The sequence below is a fragment of the Leguminivora glycinivorella genome, chromosome 12, assembly GCF_023078275.1.
Source record: "Leguminivora glycinivorella isolate SPB_JAAS2020 chromosome 12, LegGlyc_1.1, whole genome shotgun sequence".
Lineage (NCBI taxonomy): Eukaryota > Metazoa > Arthropoda > Insecta > Lepidoptera > Tortricidae > Leguminivora > Leguminivora glycinivorella.
Window position 1 is genome coordinate 6,583,628 of NC_062982.1, and position 19,308 is coordinate 6,602,935.

Here is a 19,308-nt window from a genome sequence, read left to right on the forward strand (position 1 = left end):
CCATGGACCCACATTTTCAAAACTGAAAGTTATAATTGTCATATTAGACATTGAATACCACTTGTAAACTTACAGCTTCGAGAAATGGGCCCCATGTCAAAATAACAAGCAATTAAGAGATTTCTTACAATCTGATTTGATTTATAAATTATAACGACACTATGACATCGTTCTACAGTGGTTCCAATTGGTTAACTATACCTACACTTTTTATTTGTAAGTACTTGACTGTACTTATGTTGGTACAATGTGCAATAACAAACGATAAAGTGCAATAGTGATATGGACGAATGTGGCATAAGAATAGGAAGGAATAGATGTCCTTCATATTAACCCTTAAATGCATGGTGAATTGGTGATGTATATATGCATCATATATTTGATGGCCCGTGGCTCGGTACGGCTCATGACACATGTACCGCCCCCCCCCTCCCCCCTTCCCTTAAGGTTTAAGAACTTTATTCTCAAAACAAAGCATTTAGGTAACATCCACATTCATACATACATAAACGTAGAATATTCAATGGGTCGTCGGGATAGCCAATGAAACACCAAGATCGATTTTCAATAACTCATTTATTCAACTGTACACCGATTCACAGCTGTTGCATGGTACACCACAAGCACAGATAACAATAAACCACTATCTATAGGTAATCCGTGTGCCGACTCGCACGATGAAATGCCGCATACAATTACATTATTATTTATATCACCGCTGGTAACGAGGGATGTAATCGCAATAAATTAATTTAATTATAAAGAAATAACATGTTACTGTGCCTATCGAAAAAAAATTGTCTAACTGTTTACGCTACGTTTATTTCTTAGAGACAGGTTTGTAGGCTAGCTTCCTGGACTTCATGGTGGTCCACTTGTGCCGCTTGAGGTAGTAGACGAAGACGCCGAGGAGGGAGAACATGCCGATGACCTTGATGGTCATGAGGCGGCGGTCGTCGAGCTCGGGCTCCGAGCACCAGCGCAGGAACGTGGCCACGTCCTTGGCCAGCTGCGACGCTGTGGGCGCGGTGCCGTCGGAGTATTCGGCGGCCTGGAAATCAATTTTATTAATATTTAAATGTTAGTCACAGTTAGGCACTGGTCTCACCGAGAGCCAGTAAACTATGAGCTATTGGCTATAAAAACGAACAAAAGATAAGCACTAGCAGATAAGCACACGTAAATAAAAGAGACACGGCGATGTTTATAGTTACTCGCCCAGCGGTTAGCTATCAATATCGCCGTGTCTCTTTTATTTGCACGGGAGTGCTTATGTTTTGTTCGTTTTTATAGCCGATAGCTCATAGCTTACTAGCTCGCGATGGGACCAGTGCCTTATACTTGTCAGTAGAATATGCACGAAATTCATATTCTCTATGGGAAGTCAACTCTTTTCTTCTACATTTTTAACACTTTTTTTTTTAATTATAAATGGGGTTACTCTTGGCCACAGACTAGCCAAAGGCAAAAACCTGGCTTACGATAGAGTGAGTTCGCCCAGAAGATGCCTGTTCACCTTAGATTTGAAGGTTGCCGGGTTATATGAGCCGGAATCACCAATCAGCACCAAGTAAAGTGTTGTGTTTGTAAAAATATAGGTAGCATTACAGTGGTGGTCCGTTTTTACATGTACAGTTTTACTATATTTTGCCAGTTGACATACAAAAACTTAATTAATACTTACTAGAAGCTTTAGCAACCTATACAATTTTACAGCCAATCTACACGATTTCTCAAAAAACACAAATATATTAGATACATTGAATCTCGAAAGCGGAATGTAATTTAAATTTTAAATCGAAATACTAGAGTTGAAATTGTATGACATGTATATTGAGGGTTTACTGGTGAAACCCGATAAGTTAAGCAAACCGGTTTTTGAAATTCGAACTATGTGTAATTTCCACAATGTTATTTCAAGGAGAAATTATCTCGGTTTATCAGGTTTCACCATTTATTTATATGTAGTTAATAAATCGTAGGTGCTATGGCTGGAAAAGGATACAATTTTCTACTGACAAAGTTTATGTGTCAAAGCATACATAGTTCTATATATAATAACGCGAGAGACTGCAGCTACATGCCAGTATCAACCTTCGTGCATTCTGATTTTGTTCCATATCACGCGTGTCCATGTGGATTTCATGGAGGCTACTTACCTCGTCGAATAGTGACTGTGCCATAGAGATGGCTCCGCCCGGGAAGTAAAGGTTGTAGTTCTGTCGGTTCTGTCACTCCCTAAGTACGACGCCGGCGGGCTCATTCATACAACCAGTGAGCATCAACTAGAAGCGATCACATAGCTAATAGGTCTCTAAGGCAACACTTACTTCGTCAAACAGTGACTGTGCCATAGAGATGGCTCCGCCCGGGAAGTAGGGGTTGTAGTTCTGTCCCTCCCTAAGTACGATGCCGGCGGGCGGGTCCATGTATCCCGTGAGCAGAGCGAAGATGTAGTCCTCGCCGCCCTTGCGGCCCGACACGATCAGCGACAGGTCGGGCGGGTAGGCGCCTGAAAACCAAATATTTTTTATAATTATAACGTGTATCTGTATAATTATAACGTGTATTTGTATAATTATAACGTGTATTTGTATAATTATAACGTGTATTTGTATAATTATAACCTATCGACGCGAAATTAAACATTTGGATGAAGTATTTTCTCGTCCCCGGTGTGGTGACGGCAGGGGCGGCTCACTCCGCGATTCTATCGCCGCGCTACAAGTACATGCCGGCGGCCGCGAGTTCGCGGCCCGTTCACTGGTGACGACCTTCACGCGGCGCAATAGAATTCAATGTCGGCTGCTCGCGTGCGGTCCGTTTGTTAATGTAGGTAAGAATTTAGAATGGCGGCATTTTGTGAATATCAAAGGAGTGAGCCTTCTGTACTTGTACTATTATATATTCTATGGTGACGGTTTAAGTGTTATACCACCCCCTTTTTCTTTTCCGAGGTTTAAGATCTCCCTAAACATATCGACCCGATCGTCTCGATAGGAAAATTGTGATATTGCAGTGACATATTAGTAGTTCAACACCAAGAAAAAGGGGGTAATGTAATTTTTAAACCACATGGGGGACGAAAAAATACTTCATACAAATATTTAACTTGATCCTCTGCTGTTTCCTTGAACCTTACAGCATCAATTTAACCATTTTTTAAATATCTTTCACGTCTTACAACACTTTATTGATAGGTACTAAATGATAGCACCAATTTTATCTATTCAATGATTTAATTTGTATCAGGAACTTTAAAATCGTAAACCACACGTACTACTGCTATTTTCCCAATCATCTCACCCTTGTATTTATTTTAAAAACCTGCCAATCTACTGGGTGATGACATGTCATGAATGGATCTACTACAAATCTTTAAATAGATTATTTGTAAAAATACCTTCATACCGAGTCATCTGCTAATCAATATTAGAATACACTACAAGTACTTTTGGTACAATTGTAGTATGACGATTGGCAGGCAGCCAAGTAAACTGTTATAGGAGTGCATTGCTCATGTTGCGCCAAAAATAAAAAGCCAACTTACACATTAATCGAATGTACAACTACAATATTTAGCATTGGTTGCAAAATTATCCAGAATCTTCAGTACATAAGTCATTCATACTAATAATTATTATAAATGGGAACGTTTGTAGGTCTTTTATTCAATTTTTTTTTTATTTAATTGTTGCCTGTTTCTTAACTCACATATATTTTAATCTTTATAGACATTATTAATTCACAAATAAGGGCATTTTCAAAATTTAGGTCCATCCAATTAAGAGTAAATCGTTAACAAAATTAACTCTCTGTCAGTTTTGTGAAGACAATTACCAAAGCATAAAATATGTCTAAGAATTTACTTTTTTCAATAATCGCTTAGTTTATGACATAACTAACACAAAAACAATATTCTTATTGAAATTTCATGCTTATTTATCGTCACAAAACTGACAGAAGTTAATTTTTGTTAACAACTTACACTAATTGGAGGGTCCCAAATTCTGAAAATGCCCATAATGTGATATTGATCAAAATAGTTTTAACTTTTTTTCTGAAAGCTTATGTCTGCCACTTCCCCCTACCACATCAGGACACTGGCGATCAAATATATGAGAGGCGCTCCTAGCACACATTCTAAGCTCGTGTAGGTAAACGCGTATCATGTTTGTATGACTGAAATATGACAGGTTGACTGTTCGCGTTTTTGACAGGCGGTAACTGTGAGGTAACCGAGAGGGGGTGGGCGGCACTTTCAGCGGAGAGCAGGAGTGGCCATACTGTACGATAGTACTCTTTAATTATACTGTGCCCCTACGCAACGTTTGTATGCTTACCGTTGTTGGCAGCTCTGGCCGCGTTCTCGTTGGGGTAGGGCGACGGGAAGTAGTCAGACAGCTTGCCGGGCCTCTCGAAGAAGTTGCCTTCCTCATCAGGGCCATCCTTGACCATCACCTGTGGTATTTAAATTATCGTTTACTCATTTGATTAATAGCAAGCACATCAGACCAAAATTAATGTCCCGTTACAATTATTATATTACTCATTTGTTTATGACTGTCCAGGCACGTGGAAAAAAGAAGTCCGCCTGCAGCCACATAGCACTAGATCCTACTCATAGTGTTGTGTTCCTGGCGGAGAGTAATAATAGTAATGTAATGTCCCTGGAGGCACTGCTTAGCAGAATGATCAACATAATAACATCAAAAGTTTATTTTTGAAGTAAATTTCGTAATCATAATCATTATTCAAACTTATAAAGGTTGAAAATGAATACTAGACTTCATTTGTTTTATATAGAGTTAGTTTCCTTTTATAAATAATACTAGTTTTTGCTTGGGGGGGCTTCACGCATTAAATTCGAAAATTGCGGAATGCTCCATAAAAACTTACACCGCTCCCCCCTCCCCATTTTAGGGAAAAGGGGGGAGTTAGAAAGAGACAAAAAGTAGCCTATGTCACTCTCCATCCCTTCAACTATCTAAACTTAAAAAAATCACGTCAATGTGTCGCTGCATTTTGCCGTGATAGACGGACAAACAAACAGATACACACACTTTCCCATTTATAATATTAATATGGATTGGTCTATAGATACATTAGATACCCTTTTTTAGGATTCCGTACCAAAAAGGTACAAATCATAAAGGTTCCTATACTGCCGCTCTGTCCGTCTGACCGTCTGTCACATTACTAAATATTTTATACTGACCTCAGCAGCCTCCGCCTTAGCCTCCTCTTCAGTATGTGACACGCCCACCAGGTTACGGAACGCGATGTACTGCAGCGAGTGGCAAGCCCTGCACACTTGCTTGTACACTTCGTAGCCGCGGCGAATACTGCAACACCATTGCATACGTTTACTTTGACTAGCAATTGTTTATTCTAACCTCCTTGATCCTGGTGCCCTCGTACGAGTACATAAGGTTTGAACTTTGACAAAAATAAAAGAAAGTTCTAAATTCAAAAGCACAAATATTTCGCAGGGATCCAGGACCAGGATGCTAAGAAAAACAACTTCTGTGAGACATTGACATATCGTCACTACTTTTAAAAAAACTTGTATCTTCGTCTGTCAATGAAAAGAAAATTGTAGTAAGTATGTATGAAATGCATATAGACTTACTGCGTTTTAACTTTGAGGAACAGCGTGAGATACGAGATTTTTTTAAAGTAGTGACGATATGTCTCACAGAAGTTGGCTTCAAGATGTCTCATAGGGCCAGTTTGCATCAATCACATTTGACAGACACATCATCACGTCACGCAGCAGACGTCTATGGAACTTTAAATACAATAAAATTTACGAATGCTTTAATGGTGACAGACAGTTTGGTGCAACCGACCCTAAATATGTAACCGGGTCATTCAAATAATGCTAGTCTTTGAGTTTTACACTCGAGTTACCCAGTTTACACATTTTATACAATAGTAATTCCATTTAGAACATTTTTGTCTTACCTAGAAGTCTAACTATACAAAACACTAAAGAAATTATATCCTGTTTAGGGTAAAGTCACATCTATCAGTATCGAGTCACAATTGGTGTTTGGCAATTTCTCATACATAACATGCGGCTCGATGCTGATAGATTGAGACACTTGATAATAAACAAAAATGAAATCTCAGCTGCTAGATTGAGACACTTGATAATAAACAAAAATGAAGTCTCAATCACTAAATAAATAGTCTATGTACAATATGGCATTTTGTAGTCTACATGTTTAAAAACTGTGATGACCATGAAAACTAAAAACCCACATATATCTTTATCATGTATTTAACTAATAATATTAATTTCTGTTTGAATAATTACTACTACTAACTATTAAATTGGGGCGAATTTTATTAAATAAGCATCTTAAGAAAACAATAACAACAAAAAAAAGTCTAGAACATAACCTTCTATTTTCTTTGTAGAACAAACCCATTGTCAACACCAATATAATGTTTCTTCAAAACATGCTTCATGGTTTGATTCTGTCATTGAGAAGATAAAATAAAAAATATAATTCATACCCCTATGATTTTTTTTTTTTTTTTTGTTTATTTTAGGGATAAAAAACAACCATACAATAAAGGTTACAGTAAGAGGTACAGAGAATATGAATTACAATATGTATAGTCAACAGCATTTAATAAGGTAACCGTTACTTTCCAAACCTGTGTATCTTCTCTTATGAAATAATCTGGACAATTTGAGTGAAACAACAAATATATATCATTTCATCTGCTAAGTACTTAAGTCATAATCAGAGGGCGGAATTATTCATGGCAAAAATCAAACGTCGATAGAGTTGGAACGTAAAATTTTATCGACTATCGATTAAACTGAAATTATCAGTATATATTGTTGAGTTGTTTTCGACGTAATAAGTAAGACAAGGATACTTCTTTATCCATTTGTTGACTGTTTTTCGTTTTGGATTAACCATTTTTTTCAAACGTGAATTAGTTGCAAAAGGACTAGTGACAGAAATGGTAATTAAATGTCATTCAATTTACTTTTAATCTAATCAAAGAGGTCAAAATCAAATGGTCGAATAAAAGGTGACTGAATTTATCGATAGCTGAATATGTCGATAAAATTTAACATTCCAACTCTATTGACGTTTGATTTTTGCCATGAGCAATTCCGCCCTCTGGTCATAATTATAGTTGCGTAATTCGTAAGAAAGGTACATAAGAGTATACATGCACTCATAAATATCACAATACCTTTACTTGTTAAATTATGTCCCTATGTCTATCAAGTCTAAAGACTCAAAAACAAAGAATATTAATATTTTGTGAGAGGTATTAGAAATAAAAAGATAAAGAAATAAATTTTTCCTAATGACATTATTCTACAAAACTGTTAATGGACATTGATTACATCACTGTAGCAAATGTTTTAACAACAGAAAATGCCTATTTTTTTTAGTCTGTCTAATCTTCATCTTAGGATGTGGATATCAAGATAAAACCTGAACTAAACCTTCTTTAAGCTCCAGCTGCCATATACCAAAACTTATCTTGATTAATGCAATTTGAATTTGTCAAAACATACCCATACAACTGGAGATCTTTTTAATGGTCTCTGGGTATTTTGCTCAGAAAAATTAACAGAGACTTACTAAATTAATATCTGTAATACTTATATTTTGCAGAATTACAAACCTGGCATGGTCTAAAGACTGGAACATTCCATTGTGGGTCCAGGGCTGATGGGGAGCGTGTGCTTCGCTGCCGGACGCCTGCACCGACTGCTCAAGGGCAAACAGCAGGGCACCCACTCCTCCTCCGACCACACCCAGTGTGGACAGCAACTATGGATGAATATATCATGTTTATTCGAGAGAATTTATTCATTGACATTGGGAAAGAGTTTATTGGTGTCAGAAAAATTGCTACTGCATTTAAAATGGCATGTAAATAACAGAATAATTAGCATGTAATTTCTTTACATATACAAAGTGTTACTGTACTTACTGTCCTCTTAACCTCATGTGTAATCTATTGCTAGCTACTTATCTAAATAGCTAAAGCTAACAACTAAGATATTTTCTATGGAATGTGAATTTAGATGAAACAATAAGCTGACCTCAATTTCACACAAATAGTGAATATCAGTACTAATAAAGTTTGTAATAGGTTTTAAAATAGATGCTATTTTTATTGATCTTATTTACAAATTTAGTGGATATTGATGTAAATGGTTCCAAAATATATTTTATATGAATGGTGTAAAATCATCAATAAAAATATTAAAAAGATTTCCTATGCTACCATGGCACCACTGATGACAGAATGAAGTCCTGCTAATATGACATTGAATAGTTGTGTCATGTGTGATATTATGTATAGAGATAAATGAACACTGATTCAATGACCTTGATGGATTCACTAAAACCAGCAGATTAGCCTCACTTACCAGCTTTCTGTTCCTCGTCCATCCTTGCGCGTTGGTGGACAGCTGACAAACCTGCAATGGATGTCTCCATTAGATTTCAAGAACTTGTTACATAATGTTGGATAGGTTATCACTTTTTCGTAATTATTTTAAATCACATCTAAATCAAATATAGCTTCCTCAACCGTAACACTGCCACCACATACATTAAAACAGCGATAAGCTATCCCAGTTTCAATTAATTTGGTAAAATACACCCGTTGTCTGAAGATTTTAAAACTCTTCTACACCCTTGTTTGTAACACGTAGGAGACGCCAAATATAAGTAACAATGTAGTCCTGAATTGCAGTCACTATTTAGAGTTAGTTTTAGTACCTGGGGCGTCAGCACACCATAACTTTTCAAAAGTCGTGCCCCACAAATCCTGCCGACGGCGGCCGCCATGATAGTAAAACGTCGTAATGAAAGAAACGACTGACAGAACATCTACGAGGTTCCTGCCATTGATAAAAATAAATGTAAACTAAATTAAGTAAATTGAGTTATTAATACAAAGTATACTGAAGTAAGTAGATCTGGTGATAAAGATTTCAGTGGACAGTTCATGTTCAACACCTATTTGGTTAAAATTTTAAATATTGAAGTTCTGTAAGTATTTTTTTTCTTTATATGGCAACGTTCAACAACTGTTCAAAAACCAAGTGAAAGTAAGAATATCTGTATCAATCAAATCTGTATATGTTTATAGAAAAACTAGAAAAAGTAAGTGTATTGGTCAAAAGAAGCATACTCTTTTATTTATTTAATTATTTTTAGGTGCAAGTCCTAATATTTGCAAATATTATTACTAAAAGTACAAAAATTGGAATTTGGACGCCTTAAAAGTTTTGTGAGTCAGTTTCAGAATGAGAAGGTTACGTTCCTTTTTGCATAGAATTCGAAACGAAACATATTCTCTAATGTCAAAAAAGTCACACTTGTCAAAGTTGCCTTGAACTAGATGCGAAGATTGCGAAGTTTGGTTATTTGTAAAAATATTATAAATGAAACAAGTTTCTTTCAAAATGATCTATAAAATTCTTATTGAATAAATGAGTTTTGGTATCTTATACAAAATTCGTAGCAGTTTGGTAGTTTATACATTGAAAAGGTACGAGTTTTTTACGATCGGCATTCTGTGGTTCTGCATTCCTCTTTTACATCTTTTGTGGTACATGTATGATTTTTGTGCAGATTTAAAAGCTCTAGACCGCTCCCAGATCCCTTTAAAATGCAGGTATTTACACAAAAACGTAACCCGATAACCGGGAGCACGGAATGGGACGTCCAACATGAGGACTATGACTATCACCAGGAGATCGCACGCTCTGCCTTCGCAGACATGCTTCACGATACTGAGAGGAACCAGAAATATTACAGGGCTCTTAAAATTGCTATTGATAAGATGCATGCGGAGGGGAAGAAAGCTAATGTTTTGGATATTGGTAAGTCAGAGATAACTTAAATTTTTAGGAATACCTATTCAAATTCAGGTCACTAAAACTATTTAAGATTATTACCTACACAGCAAATAACATTTCAGACTGATCTTTGGAATTCCTTAGTGACAACAGTTTGAACCAACTTTCAACTGTTTTTTTAGGGTTCCGTAGTCAACTAGGAACCCTTATAGTTTCGCCATGTCTGTCTGTCCGTCCGTCCGTCCGTCCGTCCGTCCGCGGATAATCTCAGTAACCGTAAGCACTAGAAAGCTGAAATTTGGTACCAATATGTATATCAGTCACGCCAACAAAGTGCAAAAATAAAAATGGAAAAAAATGTTTAATTAGGGTACCCCCCCTACATGTAAAGTGGGGGCTGATATTTTTTTTCATTCTAACCCCAACGTGTGATATATTGTTGGATAGGTATTTAAAAATGAATAAGGGTTTACTAAGATCGTTTTTTGATAATATTAATATTTTTGGAAATAATCGCTCCTAAAGGAAAAAAAAGTGCGTCCCCCCCCTCTAACTTTTGAACCATATGTTTAAAAAATATGAAAAAAATCACAAAAGTAGAACTTTATAAAGACTTCGTAGGAAAATTATTTTGAACTTGATAGGTTCAGTAGTTTTTGAGAAAAATACAGAAAACTACGGAACCCTACACTGAGCGTGGCCCGACACGCTCTTGGCCGGTTTTTTTAATGAGGGCCAATATTTGTCTATAACTTTTTTTGGACAATAAAATGCCTTTCGGTTTGGTTGGCCTTGAAGTAGTCTGGCAGTAAAAACCACCAGTTACCAAAGTTTTTCAATAAAATTATAAACTGCCATGATATTGATTGAAAAGTTTCACAGTGAACTTTATGGCAGCGTTCCCACTTATGCGTCGCGTGTCTCGGGGCGCGCAAAGGGCGTCCGCGCCACGCCACCTGAGTGTAATTCAAAAAGCGTCTCCTCAGTACATTTTGTATAGGAAGGACGTAAGGCGCGCCGCGGCGCGCGCCCCGCCGCCACCACGCCACCTGGGGCGCGTCTTACGTCTTTCCTATACAAAATGTACTGAGGAGGCGTTTTTTGAATTACACTGAAGCAGCGTGGCGCGGACGCCCGTTGCGCGCCCCGAGACACGCGACGCTCTGGTGTGGCCGGTCACTATGGAATCATTCACTTAGTTTAAAATTACTAAGCAGTCAGGACCCTTTTATTTCTAAAAGAACACCTTTACATTTCAGGTACTGGCACTGGACTGTTATCCATCATGGCTGCACAGTGTGGTGCCGATTCTATTGTCGCCTGTGAAGCCTTCAAGCCCATGGCTGAATGCTGCCTCAAGATCTTAGAGAAAAACGGTGTTGCTGACAAAATTACTGTCATACCTAAACGGTCCACGGAGCTGACTGTGGGCGAAGATGGGGACATGAAAGAGAGAGCTAATATTCTGGTTACTGAGGTGTTTGATACTGAATTGATTGGGGAAGGTATGCCATAATAGCCATCTCTTAGGGTTGTATCCATCTGTCACAGTTAGAAATTTAGTAACAGCCCTATCTGGAAAGATTTTATTTATTTCATTATTTTAGCCTTCTTTCCACATTTTTTATCTTTCTTCTTTACTTTTCATTTAATTTGTCTTTTAGTTATTTGTGGTCCCTGATAGGGTAAAGGCCTCCTCCAAGTTTTGCCATTTTATTCTGTTCTGAGCGGTGTCCATCCAGTTCCTTCCTGCTACCTTTACAATGTCGTCAACCCATCTTTTGCCTGGTTTCCCATCCTTCCTCTTTCCAGTGGGGCCTGGCCATCTAGTTGCATGTAGAGTCCATCTCTTATCTTGGTATCTCGCCAAATGTCCAGCCCATTTCCATTTTTGGGTTAGTGCATGTTGAAGAGCATCTGTCAGCTTAGTTTTCTTCCTTATTTCTTCATTTCTAGTTTTCTGGATCCTCCTTAACTTCAAGATGCTCCTCCGAGAATTGCAAGCACGGCCGGCTGGCATCTGCCGACGTAATTTCTCGCGGCGCCGCGGGCCTGTTTGAGTTAGTCAAGTGATACTGGTCTTTTTAAATATGTAGATCAAGTTTGAAATTATTTCACACTAAAAGTGCTCGCGGCGTCGCTGCCGGCCGCTGCCATTCCGGTGTGAGCCGACCTTTAGGGTAAATTTTCACTTTCAGGTGCCCTTTCAACATTTTCGCATGCACACAAGCATCTGCTAGAAAAGGACAGCATAGTTGTTCCAGACTCTGCCGTCATATATGTGCAGTTGGTGGAATGCCCGACGCTGCAGAAGTGGAATAAGCTCAATGACCTGGCTGATGAGGACTGTGAGATTGTGCTGAGGGCTCCGCAAAAGGTAGGTGTTTACCACCTAACTCATCATCCTCCTTGCGTTATCCCGGCATTTGCCACGGCTCATGGTAGCCTGGGGTCCGCTTTGACAACTAATCCCAAGATTTGGCGTAGGCACTAGTTTTTACGAAAGCGACTGCCATCTGACCTTCCAACCCGAAAGGTAACTAGACTTTATTGAAATTAGTCCGGTTTCCTCACGATGTTTTCCTTCACCGAAAAGCGACTGGCAAATATCAATTGACATTTCGCACATAAATTCCGAAAAACTCATTGGTTCGAGCCGAGGTTCGAACCCGCGACCTCCGGATCGAATGTCGCACGTACTTACTGCTAGGCTACCAGCGCGCAGCGCTAAACTAGGATACAGATCAGTGATGGGCAAACTTTTTTCATTGCGGGCCAAATTTTGAAGGAATTTTGAGAAGCAGGCCAGATATACACCAAGAATGCAGTTTTAGTACAATGTTGGCCATATCACACACTATTTTGAAGAACCGGTGGCGGGCGGGATAAAATCCTTTCGCCGGGGTACTTTGCCCCCCACTGATATGGATTCACGCGGACTTGGTTTTGCGCAATTCAACTTCATGTGACTATTTTTCATAATGGAAAACCACAACCAACCAACTTCAGTCACCTTTCTACGGAAAAGCCCACATTTTTTCTTACGTCATCCAACAAGCCAACAGACGCCTGGCGCTTCTTTCATCTAAAAGTGGCTACAAATCCGTCAACATCCCTACTCATAGTGTTGTGTTCCAGAGCTCAACGAGGGTGCGGTGCTGGTGACGGAAGGACCTTCGGAACTAATTTGTTCCGTCTATTGTCCTTTGAGTCGTCGGCAACCTGAACCCTCCTTGGAACTTGTACACTCCTTTTTGCTGTGTACTTAACAGTCTTAACACAGCAAAAGGGAGTACAGGTTTCTAATGGGTTGGCAACGCGCATGTGACACTCCTTGGGTTGCAGGCGTCCATAGGTTACTGTGACCGCTTTCCATCAGGCGGACCGTACACTTGTTTGCCACCGACCCAGTATTAAAAAAATCGATCCACCTGCCATCACTCCGTCACTCACTTCATTCCAGATGAAATCCTGCGCCGGATCAGCAGCCGTCCACGACTTGCAGCTCTCCCAGCTGCCTCGAAGCACCTTCAAAGAGCTGTCTGAACCCCTGCCGATATTCTACTACGACTGGTCCGGACGCACACCTATAGACATGAAGCGGACCGTCAAACAGGACCTCTCGGTGTTGGACACTGGCGAGGCGCAGATGGTGTTCATGTGGTGGGACCTTAATATGGATACTGAAGGTATATACTCGTAACACCTAACACCTAACCAGTACGCCAAATAAACCATATTTTTTGTCTTTTTTTAGGTTTTAATTTTTTCATGAATAAGGCAGCCTTGAAACAAACATTTTCCCCAAATCGCTGCCAGTGGCCAGTTCTCTGGTCGTAATGGAGATGTCTATAAGCGCCGATCAATCTTTACACCGCTGACTAATAGACGCGCACTTGTCTCCATGGCCTAAGATCATAACGCCAAACGCCGCAAACATTTAGCTATGACGGCATATTTGCGACGTTTGAGGCTTTGGGCGAGGATGCAAGCCGTCTCTTTTATTGACCTCTTTCATTCCAGGAAAAATCTGCCTCAGCTGCGCTCCCTGGTGGGCCCATCCCGACGCCAACTTGACAATAGAGCGACCCCAAGACTCCATCCCCTGGCGAGACCACTGGATGCAAGCCGTCTACTACCTCCCACAACCACTCCCCGTCAGCAAATCCTCAGAGGTCACCCTCATATCCTGCCAGGACGAATACTCCCTCTGGTTCTACCTTGAAGACCAGAACACCAAGTACAAGAATCACAAAAGACCTATCTGCGAATGCGGAGTACATATGGCCTTATCCAGAACACATGTCTCATACCTGAACGATGGAAAACGCAGCAAGAAATTCCTAGCGCAGATAAAAGAGGAGTTGAATAACCATTCAGTTGTTCTAGACCTAAATGGAAGCAGTTTCTTAGGATTAGCTGCTGCTAAAATGGGAGCCAAAATGGTTTACATAGTCGAAGATATGAGTATAAACTTAGGGATTTTAACGGACTATGCTTCAGAAAACGGTATAAGCAATGTGAAGTTTATTCCAGAAGTTAATGAAGAAGTTTTAAAAGATTTAACTTTAGTTGTTGCTGATCCAAGTTTCAGCAGTGCGATACTTCCTTGGGAGAATTTGAAGTCCGCTTTCATTCTCTACAAGTACCGGGATAGTGTTAAGGCCCATGTGGAGATGGTGCCGGAGGCCTGTGAGTTCTGGGCGATGCCTGTAGAGTTTCAGGATTTGCAGAAGATCAGGATACCCTTGGGGAGGTGCGAGGGGATTGATATGGGCATTTTTGATGAACTTGTTGAGGTGAAAATTTTATTGATAATTTCTACTGATTTGTTCTCATTGAACATTTGATTACTCTTTATTATCATTTAATTTCAGAGGTCCCGCATTATAAGCGACGCGGAATTGGAAGCGCAGCCGTTATGGGAGTACCCGTGTCACTGCCGCGGCGCCCCTCGCAAATTGATAGAAATCGACCTACGCTGCCTTAAGCAAACTTACGCTGCCAACGACTCATTCACTTTGTAAGTAGTTCTACTTTCTACGTTAAAGGTCTCTGCCCTTTACACCATATACCATGACCGTAGTTATCCCGACATTTGCCACGGCTCATGGGAGCCTGAGGTCCGCTTTGACTACTAATCCCAAGATTTGGCGTAGGCACCAGTTTGACGAAAGCGACTGCCATCTGACCTTCCAACCCGAAAGGTAACTAGGCCTTATTGGAATTAGTCCGGTTTCCTCACGATGTTTTCCTTCACCGAAAAGCGACTGGCAAATATCAAATGACATTTCGCACATAAGTTCAGAAAAACTCATTGGTACGAGCCGGGGTTCCAACCCGCGAAGGTCGCATGCTCTTACCGCTAGACCACCAGCGCTTTTTTCTTTGTAATATTAAGTATGCTAATTTCCAATCATATTCAAGGCCACTGTAAATAAATATTCACCAAATAGCAAAACTTATTGTAATTTAGAATATCGTCACTACTTTTAAAAAATCTCGTATCTCACGCTGTTCCTCAAAGTTAAAAAGCAGTAAGTCTATATGCATTCAATACATACGTACTACAATTTTCTTTTCATTGACAGACGAAGATAACGATATGATTATTGCGATTTTAACTATAAAACTCCCGTGAGACTCAAACATATTTAAAAAGATTTTAAGCGGGTTACTCACGTATTAAGTCGATATAACGTTCGACGAAACATGTCGACGAAACATGATTACCTATTGCGCTTTTGTCAACAGTGAATCGGACGCCAGGGTGAACGGCTTCGCCTTATGGGCGGTATGGAAAGTGGGCGGCAAGGGCATCAGCTGTGGACCCGTGGATTACCCCAGCGTTGGACAGCGCGTGGAGTGGGACACGCATAGCAGACAAGCTGTTAAAATACTGGTATGTACCTACCTACATTTGTGCTTATCATTATAAGGACCTTTTTGGTAAAAAACACCATGTATAATGTGCCACTTCTTGGTGAAATTTCGTAGCTCAGAAGTGGCACTGCATGTACTCGAAACCTTTACGATAATAAGCAGGTATGACAATGTCAGTTGGGGCACAGTATAATAAAGAGTACTATCGTACAGTATGGCCATTCCCGCTCCCCGCTGAAAGTGCCGCCCCCCTCTCGGTTACCTCACAGTTACCGCCTGTCAAAAACGCTAACAGTCGACCTGTCATATTTCACTCATCCAAGCATAGTACGCGTTCACCTACACGAGATTAGACTGTGTGCTAGGAACGCGCCTCTTTCATATATGTATTTGATCGCCAGTGTCCGAGGTGTGCCCGTGGGGGGCTACCCCAGCGCTGGGCAACGCGTGGCAAGATTATAGTAATCTTATGTGTACACTCCACTTGTAGGTCACTTCTAGAGATCAAGTAATTCACGTAGACGCGCAATTTTGAGATATTTCATTGGATTTCCTTGAAAAGTGTAACTTCTATTACAGATGTAATGCGAAAAGATTTGCCTTCGTATTGTTACGGAAACGTACGAACGTGTCATTTCAGTCAGTCAGTACAAGTTGTACAGAAAACGGCCATAAAAAATGCACAGCGGTCTTTGGAAAGAGACAATTAACATCACATAAGCAAGAAAGAGACAACGCTCTACGAAGACGAAAACCGATGTGCATTCTTTATGGCCGTTTACTGTACTGACATTGACTGAACTAGCATGACAAATAGGCTACTAGACTCATATCGAATTTGGCAGAATAAATGATTGTCTTCTGTAGTATTTGATATAAAAAAAACGATATTTATAGATTTTGGATATTAAAAGTGTATGATGACTACGTATTTTCGATTAAAACTGTGTAGCCACCGAAAACGTTGTCAGCGATGTAGTGACATCATCGAATTCGAACCTTACTGCATGTCAAAACAATCACTGACATATAACTGACATATTGAACTTTGACTTTGAATTTTTAAGTATGAAGGCATAATCATACTTAAAAAGTCAGTAAATGTTGTTTTCGAGTAGAATGCCCGATGCACAGATAATCTATAGATTAATATGACTGTGTTGTTTTCGCCTGATAACGTAAAAGTATACTTTAAAAATATTTTTTGCTGTTTTTAAGTCATAATGTATTTATATATTATATATATATCGTTGTCTGAGTACCCACAACACAAGCCTTCTTGAGCTTACCGTGGGCCTCAGTCAATCTGTGTAAGAATGTCCTATAATATTTATTTATTATTATTATTATTTATTTATTTATAATAAAATATGGTAATATTTTATTTCGGTTCATTGGACACTACTCAATCATGTAAGATAGACTTTAAGAAAGGGTCAAGTAGTCTATACGGAAAATACGAAGGAAACCCTTTTCGCACTACATCGTGGCCCGTTTCTCGAAAGATACAAGCCTTGTATTACAAGTGTGTTTCCATGACAACCCATACGATTTGACAGTTCGCGCACTTGTAATACAAGGCTTTTACCTTTCGAATGGCAAACGCCGCAGAAAACTGGCTCTGGCGCCAATGCTCCGATCGTAGCCGAATGGCAAACGCCATTGCAGCAAAATGCATTTTCTGGCTCTTTTAATCCTTAGATATGTGCGCCAATGCTCAAGAGCGATAGAGATAGATTGCACTTCTGCGGCATCGCAGAAATGCCAATCGGCTTCGGGGCCTGTATTGTTGAACCTCTTCCAGCAACGAGCACACTCGGTGGGACGCGGAGACTCGTGGAGCTACCAGCTGGTCTGCGACCTGGACAAAGGGCAGTTCAACGTCAAACTAGACCTGCACAAAGCTGAATAACTTGAATTTGTTGCATTCCTACAATATAAATTTATTAAATGTATGTTAATTATACGACGTGTTTTTAGGGTTCCGTACCAAAAAGGTACAAAGGGAACCTGGCAATGGCGCCGCTCTGTCCGTCTGTCTGTAACATTTCTAAATATCTTGATAACTACTTATACTACTACTACTTATAATTTGTTGTAGAAAAAAAATATTTATGAAAGAAAATATAAAAAAAAAGTAATTATATCGTACTTAAAATGAATACGAGATTATACGTAAATAAATTTATTTCAAATAAAGTAAAAGCTGTTTTCAAATAAAGTAAATCGGTCAACATCATAAAGAATTATCCCTGAAAAACCAATATGCAAATTAGTTAGCGAATTCACCGAGATATGGCGCTGTACCTATAGTATAGGTAATTATACTCAAGTCTTTAAAGTTATACATTATGAGAAACATGACATTTTTTTAACTATTGTTAGTTTGTACGAATACAGAACCCTCGGTGGGCTAGTCCGACTCGCACTTGGCCGGTTTTTAACACGCTTTTATTAGGTCGTCGTGTATGTAACTAACTATGTAATGGAATCTGCGGAGGCTAATTTAACCATCTTCCAAGGATCGTAGCGTAATGAAAATTGGCAGCTGTATGTAGTTCTGATGACAATACAATAATATGATACTGTTGAACTGATCTGATGATGGAGCCGGAAGATATGAACTGGAACTACATGATGGAACATCGTATCATAGCTGTTTTTGGGTTTCTTAGAAAAGTCTTGTAATGAACTTTGACTACGATTAGGTTTCAAGGTCTGATGATGGAGCCGGAAGATATGAACTGGAACTACATGATGGAACATCGTATCATAGCTGTTTTTGGGTTTCTTAGAAAAGTCTTGTAATAAACTTTGACTACGATTAGGTTTCAAGGTCTGATGATGGAGCCGGAAGATATGAACTGGAACTACATGATGGAACATCGTATCATAGCTGTTTTTGGGTTTCTTAGAAAAGTCTTGTAATGAACTTTGACTACGATTAGGTTTCAAGGTCTGATGATGGAGCCGGAAGATGTGAACTGGAACTACATGATGGAACATCGTATCATAGCTGTTTTTGGGTTTCTTAGAAAAGTCTTGTAATAAACTTTGACTACGATTAGGTTTCAAGGTCTGATGATGGAGCCGGAAGATATGAACTGGAACTACATGATGGAACATCGTATCATAGCAGTTTTTGGGTTTCTTAGAAAAGTCTTGTAATGAACTTTGACTACGATAAGGTTTCAAGGTCTGATGATGAAGCTGGAAGATATGACCTGGAACTACATGATGGAACATCGTATCATAGCTGTTTTTGGGTTTCTTAGAAAAGTCTTGTAATAAACTTTGACTACGATTAGGTTTAAAGGTCTGATGATGAAGCTGGAAGATATGACCTGGAACTACATGATGGAACATCGTATCATAGCTGTTTTTGGGTTTCTTAGAAAAGTATTGTAATGAACTTTGACTACGATTAGGTTTCAAGGTCTGATGATGGAGCCGGAAGATATGAACTGGAACTACATGATGGAACTTCGTATCATAGCTGTTTTCTGGTTTCTTAGAAAAGTCTTATAATGAACTTTGACCACGACTAGGTTTCAAGGTCTGATAAT

At 39.3% G+C, this 19,308-nt stretch overlaps 2 protein-coding genes across 3 annotated transcripts; one reads left to right on the plus strand and one right to left on the minus strand.

The window, feature by feature from the left end:
• Positions 1-557: 557 nt before the first annotated feature.
• On the minus strand, positions 558-8,927 carry LOC125231718 (cytochrome c1-2, heme protein, mitochondrial). The gene is made up of 7 exons (XM_048137260.1): positions 8,775-8,927; positions 8,420-8,470; positions 7,666-7,814; positions 5,219-5,345; positions 4,344-4,461; positions 2,331-2,512; positions 558-1,051 (listed from the first exon to the last, which is right to left on the minus strand). The coding sequence occupies exons 1-7, from the start codon at positions 8,883-8,885 to the stop codon at positions 821-823; spliced, it is 969 nt and encodes a 322-aa protein (XP_047993217.1). The 5' UTR covers positions 8,886-8,927; the 3' UTR covers positions 558-820.
• Positions 8,928-9,409: 482 nt separating this feature from the next.
• LOC125231723 (protein arginine N-methyltransferase 7) lies at positions 9,410-17,799 on the plus strand. Of its 2 annotated transcripts, XM_048137271.1 has the most exons (9): positions 9,410-9,549; positions 9,633-9,883; positions 11,119-11,364; positions 12,058-12,236; positions 13,323-13,548; positions 13,883-14,658; positions 14,737-14,882; positions 15,614-15,761; positions 17,547-17,799. In XM_048137271.1, the coding sequence occupies exons 1-9, from the start codon at positions 9,491-9,493 to the stop codon at positions 17,652-17,654; spliced, it is 2,139 nt and encodes a 712-aa protein (XP_047993228.1). In that variant the 5' UTR covers positions 9,410-9,490; the 3' UTR covers positions 17,655-17,799. The 2 variants fall into 2 exon arrangements, with proteins under 2 accessions (XP_047993228.1, XP_047993229.1); XM_048137272.1 differs by having other exon boundaries at positions 9,418-9,883.
• The last annotated feature ends 1,509 nt before the right edge of the window (positions 17,800-19,308 follow it).